General features: G+C 39.8%; 1 protein-coding gene across 1 annotated transcript in view; it reads right to left on the minus strand.

Moving 5' to 3' along the window:
* CACNA2D4 (calcium voltage-gated channel auxiliary subunit alpha2delta 4) overlaps positions 1 to 12,219 on the minus strand; it is a 196,418-nt gene that overhangs the window by 142,568 nt on the left and 41,631 nt on the right. The window contains exons 13-16 of the mRNA XM_087968608.1: positions 5,711 to 5,844; positions 3,777 to 3,794; positions 2,172 to 2,249; positions 1,212 to 1,292 (exon numbers count right to left, since the gene is read on the minus strand). Coding sequence (XP_087824734.1) covers positions 1,212 to 1,292; positions 2,172 to 2,249; positions 3,777 to 3,794; positions 5,711 to 5,844 — 311 coding nt within the window. The remainder of the gene's footprint in view (positions 1 to 1,211; positions 1,293 to 2,171; positions 2,250 to 3,776; positions 3,795 to 5,710; positions 5,845 to 12,219) is intronic.

The raw sequence follows: 12,219 nt of genomic DNA on the forward strand, positions 1-12,219 counted from the left end.
TTGTGATTTATATTTCATATTTCTAAACCACCCTCCTCCCTCAAATTATCCTGCTGTGTATGAGGCTCTCAGATGCCCTTCTCTCTTAACATAGATTAAAATCTGAATCAAGAGACTTAAGGAACACAAGAAGCTGCCGATAAATCAGAATATTTGTTAATCAAGCCAAAATTCTCGTATCTAATTGGCAGTGGCTCCTTGCAAGGATTTCTTCCAAATTTGCTTACTGAATATTTCCCCCCTCAAACTGAACAGAGCCAGCTCACTCATAACCCTCAAGCAGTATATTCAGAAAGATTCGTTTTTATGTTCAGACCCTAGCTCAGGAGTGTCAAACTCAATTTCATTGAGGGTCGCATCAGGGCTGTGGTTGACCTTGGGAAGAGGGCGTGGCCAATTGGCTGGGTGTGACCGACTGGGTGGGCATGGCCAGCTTGTCACCTCTCACTGGGTGTGGTCAACTCAGTGGATGTGGCTGACTGGGTGGGCGTGGCCAGCTTGACACCACTCCCCAAACTATTGGCATGTTTCCTCTTCGCATTGGGTAGACCAAGCTGAAGCCACGCTGACCCGATCTTTCCCCTTTACACTGGGTAGACCAGACCGAAGCCACGCTGGATGGTCTGATGTTTCCTCTTTGCACTGGGTAGACCAGGCCGAACCCATGCTGGCCCAATGTTTTCTCTTCTGGGCTGAAGCCACGCCGGCCCTTTATATTTTCCAGGATGGCCCCACGGGCCAGATCCGACCACATCATGGGCTGGATCCAGCCTTGTGTTTGACACCCCTGCTCTAGCTACTACCATTCTAATATTTCATCTCTCCTCCACAGTGCCTTGCTCTGAGGGTTCCTCAGATCAAGAAATAAGAATGTGGAACCAGTCTGAACACAGTGCTGGCCCTGATACTACCATGTTTTTAAGATTCTCAGAGGAGCATCAAATCTTTATAGTAAGGCATGAGGGACATGTTTTCTTAGTTGTGGGACTTTCCCTTGAAAGGGAATAGTATTAACAGAGAGTTTCAAAGGCATAAATGTACTCTTCAGACACACTGGGAATGTGAAAATCTTTCTGAACTAGTGAGCATCTTTACTTCTTGTAGCATGCAGTAACTGAAGCAGTTTTCTGTCATCATGATGGAATGAAGATTTCTTTTGGGATTGTTGCACTTTTAAAGACCAGACCAATTCTCATGATTTCAGTTCTTACTTTGTATCGCGGAGCCAACTTCAGGAGTTCTCTCAGTGGAACGTCAGACCCTATGACACCCAGAAGGATGCCATGCGATCTCTAAAAAAATAGAAAATGAAAACTGGGAATGTTTTGTTTCTTTCTCCTTGTACCGAAATCAATATAATTATTTTGTCACTATGTTGGTTTTCATCATTTGCATTGATTAGCGCGACAAAATATTCAGATGGAGGGATAAAAAGGAACAGAAATGAGTTAAATATTCCATTCTCTTGTGTAAACTATAGTGTAGATGCTAATAAAAAGAGATTATAAATTCTATAAGACTAATAATTTCAAAAGAAGACAGAGAGGTGGGACTGCATTCCTTTTTTTAATTTGTCCAACAAAGAGAATAGTTCTTTCACTAGTTTTAAAATATTTGTTTCTTAATTTTTTTAAAATTCTGTTTTTAACCAAAAGAAAGCTATTGTATCTCACACATACATTGGTAGATAACTGCACACCATTTTTCAGTACTTTTGCTATCAAATTTTGTTTGCAAGTCTTCAGAAGTTCTAGAGAGGCCATAAAAGAGAGCTAGGGCCATACGGAGATGCAGGCTATAGCTTGCCTATTTGACTTATTTTTAAATGCTCTCTTTAAAATGTTTTCATTTATTTAACATGCTGTAGTTATATAGAGTTTTAAGAAGTAATAATGCACACATCTGGAGATCTGTTAAAGCTCTGTCAGACTGGTCTACCTACCTCACTAGATAACCAGACCAAGAAATCAATTCCATAGGAAAACTAAAACATCTAAAAATTATCTAACTGTTCTGGTCTTAAAACACATTTTATTTCTCACAACCCTTGGAGGTTATGTATCTTCGTCATGTTCCTTACTCTCTACAAGCTCCAACAAACAAAGTTTAAATTTTGCAAACCATCCTCTTATCTTGCTCCAAATGGAGGTTGTCTAGAAAATGATGCTTACCGTTTCATTTTTTTTGCTGAAGACAGGCATAGCTACTGTTGTCATAAGCAAGAGACTTTGAGCCTGAGAGGCAAAGAGCTACCAGGTAGAAAAAGAGCAGCAGATTAGCTGTTGGAAGAGTAATTGGCAGGAGAAGCACAAATCCTTTGAATTAAATAGCAGGAAAGCACAATGAAAACAGTGTGCCCTAAAAATACTAGCTATGCAAGAGGACAAGAAGAATATGATACGTAGGGGAAAGAGATGAACCTAAGACATGTTTTGCCAATAATACCTTCATATAGTCAAGGTAGATAAGATCATAAAGAAAGTTTAACATGTGACTGCACTTCTTCATATCCAGGTTAACATGGCATTGTTAGAGATATAGCTAAAGCATGTGAACCACTTACCCAGACATAACAAATTGTAAATGTGCTTGCATACAGTAACATTCAAACTCATATTCAGGGTTCAAACGCAAATGGGTTGGGGTTGGAGTTGAAAACAAGGGATATATTCCACAAGGAACATGGGCTTACATGGAAGATGGTTCATCAACAAGTTGGGAGAAATAATGGTAAGTTGTGTGAAATGGACAAAGGCATCACAAGGTAGAGATGGAGAGATGGGAGGGAGAGGAGGGAGGGGAGGGAGGGAGAGATGGCTTTGCAGCCTCAAAAGAAGAAAAAAAAACATTTATCTAAGCCTAGGGCTACAGCTCTCTTCTAGTCAATTCAACAGAAGTTTCACCCATTTTACCCTAGAGGACTTCAAAGACTCATTAGATGAATCCAAAGATCTAGAATAAGAGCCAACTGTATGGAAAGTCCTGGGTGGCATGAAGGCAACTGCATCATTCCAGTCACATATGAAAACAACCAGTATGGAGAGGAATCCTTCCTCTGTTGAGAATAATATATTGCTATTATTCTTAATAGCTATACATAGCACTATCTTCCATGAATGTCAAGTTTCACTGTTGCATCATCTATTACAACATTTTATGGTATTCAGTTCCACAGATTAATCTTCTGCTAGCCATCCTAAACATTAGCTCAGTGGACATTATTAACAGGTTGAGCATGGATATTCAATAACTAAAATATAGATGGCCATCCTGTTGTGGTACTAAATATTTATAATTGTGAGAACACTTCCTCTATACTCTCTCAAACAAATTATGTTACTTCTATTTCATATTCAGAGGGAGCCTTTTCTAATGCTAAAATCCCATTATGGATATTGTATAATCTTAACAATTATTTCAAGATGTAGCACTATAGTTGCATAATTATCTGCATGTCTAGACAGAAATAAGTACCATAAAATTCAGTGTGAGCACCAAATTGCAGTCAAATCCATTCAATGAATCTAGAATAAGCCACAATTCAAACAGGGGACCTTCAGTCCATGAGCTATGCTCTGCAATACTATTCCATGACACAATACAACACATACAAATACATCCAGAAGTATGTTATCTGTTTCTTTCCCATATTGCATTGCTCAGTCACCACTGTATTATCATCTGGATGTATGGTAAGCTACAAAGTAATCTAATATACAACACAGCAATCCACATAAAAAAGAGTGAATGTTCACAAAATACAACTAGGTTGTTACCTCCTCGAATTGTGGCAGCTAGTGAGAAATGTGGATGGCATTAATGAATGGACAGGACAGAACAGATGAATAAGCCAAACAAACATGCAACAAGTAACACAGCCAATGCAAATGAGAAGAATGTAAGGGCAAGCAAAAGCATCACATAGTTTTTAGGTAGCAACAGTCAAGAATCAACACTCAATAAAATAAATACAAGGTCACTCTGCTGATAATCTTAACTAAATTGGAAAAGAGATTTCTTTTATAACTTTGTTTCAAGAAATGTTCAGCCTTGCTCTCTGAATTCAAAAATATCTTCTCATCTATTTAGGATCAGCTTCAAGTCTGAGATGGCCAAGGCACAGTATGGTAGGGTGGGACCAACTTTTTAAACTGTTGGCTCTTGTAAGCCCTTCAACTGGTTGTGGACAGTAGCAGCAAGTAACTGGGAACACACTAAGCCATATTCCATTCAGAATTGGAGGTTTTAGCCACTGCCAGTATCAAGATGGTTGATGCTCTGCCTTACTATTTGACATATAAAGAAGGCCCATGTATATGTAGCAACCACCAGGCAAGAATAACTTTTCCTTGAGATGAACTTGGTTCCTTGTGATTTGATGGGGCCATTTTTACTTGGGGGACAGTTCAAAATGGTTCATTGTTGCTCTCTTCCTGGATTTATTTTTATTTCCTAGACTAACCTATAACCCTGGTGCTTCCCAATGGTCTCCGATTGAAATCCTAACAAGGGCCAACTTGTTTATCAGGAAGATAAAGACATGGCTAGGTGCTGCCCAGCCAAACATGGCTATAGATGCTGCTACTTAGATGCTCAGGCTTTTTTGCTAAGAGTGGATAAATGCACTTGAGAAACTTTAGCCTTATACAAAATGATATATGTTCCTATGAGAACCCTCTAAAACTGTACTGAATTTCAACTTGAGGAAAAATGTAAGTTTGAAGTCTACATTTATGCCAGCAGTCTCACTGCTAAAGAGAGAGAATCTTGCTCATTATTAAAAGCAGTGTTCCTCTTCAGCAACAGAAACAGCTACAAGAGAATGAGAAATCTTGACTGGCGTGGATCTCTCTTCCTCCTCAAACAAATTCTTCCTTTGGGTTTTAGCTTTAGTCATCTAAGACAGGGATCCCCAACCTTTTCGGCAGCTTGCGGCCCGGTTCCGACATCAGCTGGGCGCCAGCGGCCAGATTACCGGCGTCAACTGGGCGCCGCCATCTTTACTAATGGCGAAGCAGGCGCTTCCCGGTGGCGTCACCGGGCGCTGTTTCGTCATAAAAAGATGGCGGCGCCAGCGCTTCTGGTGAGCTTTTGGTGAAATGGCTTTCTGCCGAAAAAGCTCACCCAGCACGCTAGCGCATCCTTTATGACGAAACAGCGCTTCCGGTGAGCTTTCTGGGAGCGCTTTTTTTCAAAAGATGGCGGCGCCCAGCAACAACGGCGGGGTTGTTCCCGCGACCCGGTGCCGGTCCAGCGGACCGGCGATTGGGGACCCCTGATCTAAGACATATGGGATCCCATAATGTATGTTAATACTTTCTGTGAATATAGAAAACAAGCTACGCTGCTCCTGCTGCAGCCTCAGTGACCCATTTTTTGAGCTCAAACTAATTTTTTTTTCTCCTGGTTCCTAATCCTTAATAAAGTGCTTCTGCAGAGTTTACAGAGACAGAGATTCTAATTAAGTCATGCTATGCCTCTTGTGATTTGTTTTGAGTTCCTGGACTGTGGTGGAATTTCAAATACAGCATCGCACATAAGGAAAGTGTGATAAATGTCGTCTCTTTTAGAAGACATCACTATTTTAACACTATCCAGCTGCTGTGATCCACTTCTGAGTGATAAACATATTGCAACAAATATCTGAAAAGACCCGCATCTCTTAACACCTTCGAAGTTGGGACAACTAGAAACTTCATGAACTACTTACAGCACTGTCCATATAGGCTTCAGTCCATATGATGTCATGATCATGGTTGATAACCATTGGCCGGCTAAGTACATGCAAATATTCCATGACATTCTCTTGCACATCAGCCAAAGTAGATATCTGTGTGTAGTAGCCTGACATGGAAAAAAAATCACCATCAACAGAGTTAATTTTGTTTAAATTGAGGTTTGCATTTCATTTGTTCCGAAGTTTATTGAATCCTGACCATTTGTCCCAGGTTGTATATGTACCTCCTGAAATCTAGTTTTGGGATAGTTCTTAAATGTTCTAGATTTCCCAAGTGGTTCTAGAAGGCCATTGTTTCTGTTCACTTAGAAAAAAATCCATTAGGATGCACCTTCAGTATTCAACAAATTTTGATGCTATTCAATTTTTATCATAAACTTGCTTAACGGGTGCAAGCTTCAACCAGGTAGAGAACATTGGAGATACCAAAGGTTCTTAGACATTGGAGATACTAGAAAGGGCTGTGTTCTATATGAAATTGATTATAAAAAATAATCGCAATGTTACATTTAAAAGATAATGGGAATGTGAACAATGTTAGAAACACATAACTGAACTCACTGGAATTTAACATTTTGAATGATTGCTTCCAATGGATTGAAGGAAATTATTTTTTATTTGTTTCCATTCAAAATAGATCTAGAGAAATCAAGGTCTTTATCTCTCAAATAGAAGATATAGTATCCACAGAACCCTACAGCCAGGTATATTGTGATAAAAGCAACATCCATTTCTTTTGCAGTATCAATGTTTTTAAAACTTTCCTAAATCACCCTAAGACTGTTCATTTGGCATTGACTGATTTTTAGGGGGAAAATAAAGATTTATCCTTCAAAACAAACCAACTGACTACACCAAAATCACCACTACCATTGACTTTCTGAAACTTTTCTAAACATACTTAAATGTTTCTATTTACAGGTACTCCTAGATTTATGACCACAGTTAAGACTGGAACTTCCATTGCTAAGTGAGGTGGTTGTTGTGAGTCATGCCTGATTTTATTACCTTTTTTTGCCATGGTTTATTAAGTGAATTGCTGTGGTTGTTAAGTGAAGCACATGGTCATTAATAGAATCTGGCTTCCCGCATTGATGTTGCTTGTCGGAAGTCAGCGGGGAAGGTTAGAAATGGTGATCAAATGACCCTAAGATGTTGCAACCATCTGTCAACCCTGAAGCTGACTTGACCGGAGCCTGGCGAGCGTGCGCTTGAGAGCCTCTGCAGCCCCGAGCGCTCCGAAAAACTTTCTTCGCGAGGCTTTCTTGGAGAAGTCCCATTTTCCGGTTGCTAAAAGGCAGAGGACAGAGCTTCCATTTGCGGGGCCACCTGAAAAGCCGATCTGACCCGTGGGGGAGGAAAGCGCGAGGGGTTCCCAGCGAGGATTTTGCATTTCTTGGACCTCCGAGTTCTTGCTGCTTCTCCCGGGAAGGAGGCGATTTCCGGGCGCTGAGCCCGTCGCGGCGCGGAAAGGAAACAGCCCCAGAGGGGAAAGTGAAAGTGCCAGAAACGATCGGGAAGGGCCAGCAGAATCATCTCCCCAAGAGAAAGTGAGGACTGCAGGCGCGATCTCTGCTTGGCGCCCTCGGGACTCAGACTCGAATAGAACTAGTTTAGAGTAAATGTTTGGCGGATTGCTGGCCTTTCAAAAGATACAAAGATTCGTTCGTGGCACAAAGCGAGCGTTCTCACGACCCGCGAAAGAGCGCTAACAAACAGCCCGGAGGCGCAAAGGCAAGCGGCGAGGGCCATCTCATTCATCAAGGGAAAACAAAAACAAATAGTTTCCTGTGAGCTGTTCAATCTTTCCTTCACTCAGATAAAAACCCTTGGATCATTGTATTACAACTTCCTGTTTACAGAGTAATAGTGATCTGCTTTTCAAACAGCGATAAATTCCTCCCATTCAGCTGCCAGTTAAACAATTAACCCGTTCCTTGCAGACTCTTAATACTACCTCATTACCTCAAATCTTACAACTTTTCTACCTCATCAGCTATATCAACGATTAGATAATCAATTTCTATAAAATATTTTATTAATGGTTTAACTGATTTATTGTTTTTAATTGATTAGTGTGATTAGTGTTTAGTGCAAATAGTGTGATTACTGACTAGTTTAAAAGATCAAAATTCATGTAATTTAATTGAATAGCAAAATCATTGATCTAGTGAATTTAAATGAACAGTGTGGTTAATGATTAGTGTAATTAATTGATTAATGATTAGAGTAATTAACTATTCAGGCTGATTGTTGCTCAGGAATATTATCTGACTTGAGAGATTACTGCAATTGATTGTTTGATATAATATTGGCTATATAGATTACCCAAAATTGTTCCTCTAATTAATTCAATCAACGTACTATTTTAACAATCCTACCATGCCAAAAAAAAGAAAATCCTCGTCAAACCACAACCTAAAGAGAAGATGATCCCCACCAATGAACCACAAGACTCCTGCACATGCCTTAAATGCTACAAAAATCTAAAGGATAATGAAAACTCCATCAAATGTTCTGTGTAAAAATACACTCATCATGACTGCTTGGGATTACCTGAGCAGATGATTCAATACCTAAAATCATCCAATGAGTTTCCACATATCTGCAAATCATGCAGACCCAAACTGGATCTGTCTGAAAGAGTTGATACCATTGAAATCATTGAAACATCCCTTACCATCGCAAACCATTACAACATCCCTCAACATCATAGTAGCATCCCTGGACGCAGAAAAGAAAGAATATCCAACCTTGGAAAAAAAAGGACACAACGCAAAAACCTGAACATCCAATAGCTACTAACCACATCTCTACCAATCAACCACAATCCAATCCACAACCCAATCCACAAATAAACACAACCCAGACAAATATTGATATCCCAACTCATCAGAGAAGCTGTTGAGCGTGAACGGAACGCCAAACGCCATCTTATTTGGTCTAGAAGACATCAATGTCAATGATGACATCACAACTGTCCGTAAACATCATCAGAAATTATCAAGCATCAACCATCTCCGCTGATGAAATACTTGACATTTCCCGCATTGACCGAGAGCTCAAAATAGAGATGGCTCTGTGGCCCCACGCTTGTGCAGGGTCATTTGCAAAAACAATCAAGCAAACGTAAATTCATTTATACTATAAACTCACTGCCAAAACCAACACCATCCATAAGAACCTCCGTTGCTGCCCTGACCTAACCATACAGCAACGTGCCCGCTCCGTGCACTCCGCATCGAACTCAAAAACCGTCTAGACAATGGAGAGAAGGACCTGTACATTGACTACCATGCTGACTGTATCAAAAGTAAACCACTCAACCCAATACTCAGCTTTTACCCTCAACCACAACCCTACCTCAACCCATCCACCATCACCCAAGACTAGGCATGCACGCCCAACTACTCCTCAATTCCAACTACTGCCGGCCTTAAATGCAAACTACTCAATGCAAGAAGCCTCGTGAATAAAATACCTGAATTTCTCTTCCTCCTAAATATGGCTAACTTCGACATTATATTTGTCTGTGAAACATGGCTCAATGCATCTCTCCCGACTCCATTACCACAGTAAGAGACTATCATGTTTACAGATCAGATCGTGAAAATCGTCGAGGAGGTGGAGTTGCTATATTCTATAAAAAATCCTTACATCTAAAAATATCCAAGTTACCCAGGAGTTTGCCCTTCCTGAAACCATCATCTGTGAACTATCCTCAAATATCACAATTGATTCTTACTATGTTACAGAGCACCTGATTATGACATCGAACATGTAAACAAGCTAAATACATTACTAACATGGGCTGCATCCTGCCCATACCCTTTTATCCTTCTTGGTGATTTCAATCTACCTCATATTAACTGACCCTAAATGATTGTACAACTGAAATCATACACACAACCTTCTACAATGCTATTACAAATCTGGGACTGGAACAACTAGTAACCAACAACACTAGACTAAACAACTGCCTCGATCTCATCTTCTGCAACAGTTTGAACCTAATCTACGGAATACAATCTAAAGAACCCTTTTCCAGTAGTGACCACAATATGATCGACTTTTGTCTCAACATACATCCACACAAAAATCACCACAATGATGTAATCCCTATTGTAACTTCAAAAAAGGCAACTATGATCTTATAGACAACGATCTCTCATCCTTGATTGGCAATCTCTATTCACTGGATGCAATACCGTTGAAGACCATTATAACATATTTTACTTGAAGTCAAAAGAGTCATCAAACTATATGTACCAACAACAACTCCCAAAACAAAACAAAAAAGCAGATTACCCATATCAATAAGGAAACTTCAATCCAAAAAGAGATCACTCTGGCGGAAAAACAAATCTGGTCACGTTGCCAATTTCAAAAACCGATACAAAAATCTATGCCACCAGATAAAGACCGAATGCACCAATTATCACATTAAACAAGAGGAAAACCTTCTAAGCACCAATTCCACCCGCTTTTTACAATTTTGTAAACAACAAACTAAAAGACTCAAGGTCCATCCCTCCTTGATAGGACCTGATGGTAAAGACTGCAACACGACACCATTAAAGCCAACATCTTTAACACATTCTTCGGCTCAGTATTTGTAAACAGCAATGGATCATGCCCAATATTTCCTAGCCGTACCACAGATAACAACAATGATCTAATACATATCGATTTCACAGAAGACAATGTTGAAAAAGCAATACGCAACCTAAAACCATCTCTATCTATTGGACCGGATGGAATATGTGCCTACTTCTTAAGAAAGCTATCCACTGCCATAGCCAAACCTCTAAGCATAATCTTTGAAAAATCTTTCAGAACCAGCTCCTTGCCTAACCTATGGTCACAAGCCACAGTCATCCCCATCTTCAAAAAGGGGAGACCCAAGCCTAGTTGAAAACTACAGGCCAATCTCCTTATGCTGCGTCACCTGTAAAGTCATGGAATCAATTATTAACCAATCCATCATCCTTCACTTAGAGACAAATAACCTACTCTCCAATAAACAATTTGGTTTCAGGAAAAAAACTATCCTGTAATCTGCAACTCTTACACTGCAAAAACATATGGGACGACACAACTCGACCAGGGCAAAACAATAGACGCGCAATCTACATAGACTTCTGTAAAGCCTTTGATTCAGTGGTACACGACAAACTACTCCTAAAAATAAAATCCTATGGTATCTCTGGACAACTGAATAACTGGATAGAAGCATTCCTGTCAAACAGACAACAAATGGTCAAAATCGGGAGCGTCCTATCAAATCCAGTACCTGTCAATAGTGGTGTTCCCAAGGCAGTGTTCTAGGACCAACTCTCTTCATACTCTACATAAACGACCTCTGTGATCATATTAAGAGCAATTGCGTTCTCTTCGCTGATGATGTAAAGCTGTTCAATACCACAGACAATACTGCTACCCTACAAAAAGATCTTGACTATGTATCCGAATGGTCAAACAAATGGCAACTTCAAATCTCAACAAATAAATGCTCTGTCTTACATATTGGCAAAAAAAATCAGAAAATAAAATACAAGCTGAATAGTCAAGATCTTGTTGATGACCCAAGCTCTGTAAAGGACCTTGGAATACTCACCTCTAATGATCTAAGTGCTAGAGCACACTGCAACTACATAGCCAAAAAGGCATTAAGAGTTGTTAACCTAATCCTACGTAGCTTTTTCTCTGGTAATATCACACTACTAACCAGAGCATACAAAACATTTGCTAGACCAATACTCGAATACAGTTCATCAGTCTGGAACCCACACTCACGTATCTGATATTAGCACAATTGAGAAAGTCCAGAAATATTTCACAAGAAGAGTTCTCCACTCGTCTACTCGCTGTAGAATACCTTATGCCACCAGACTTGAAATTCTAGAACTAGAAAACCTTGAATTACGCCGTCTTCGGTCTGACTTAAGCATGGTATACAAAATCATACATTGCAATGTCCTACCTGTCAATGAATACTTCAGCTTCAACCATAACAACACAAGAGCACACAATAGATACAAACTCAAAGTAAACCGCACCAAACTTGATTGCAGGAAATACGACTTCAGCAATAGAGTGGTCAATGTCTGGAATACTCTACCCGACTCTGTAGTTTCTTCCCCAAACCCCAAAAACTTTAACCTTAGACTGTCTACTATTGACCTCACCCCTTTCCTAAGAGGTCTGTAGGGGGCGTGCATAAGCGCACCAACGTGCCTACCGTCCCTGTCCTATTGTTTCTCTTATTCTTTTATTTTTCTTATATGTAACCATTTCATGTATTCACAACTATGTATACATTTATACTTATTATCTTGTAAACAATTGGCAAATCAAATAAATAAATAAAAAAATAAAATAAATAAAATCTTGGAGCTTCAGTGTTGTCACACTGGAGCTGAGGGATAGGGAGGGCGGATTAGAGATAGTTGGGGTTTTGTAGCCAAAATAAAATACTTTCT

This window comes from Notechis scutatus, chromosome 6 (genome assembly GCF_049901735.1).
Source record: "Notechis scutatus isolate UNSWTSFEM ecotype Mainland chromosome 6, rNotScu1.2, whole genome shotgun sequence".
Classification (NCBI taxonomy): domain Eukaryota; kingdom Metazoa; phylum Chordata; class Lepidosauria; order Squamata; family Elapidae; genus Notechis; species Notechis scutatus.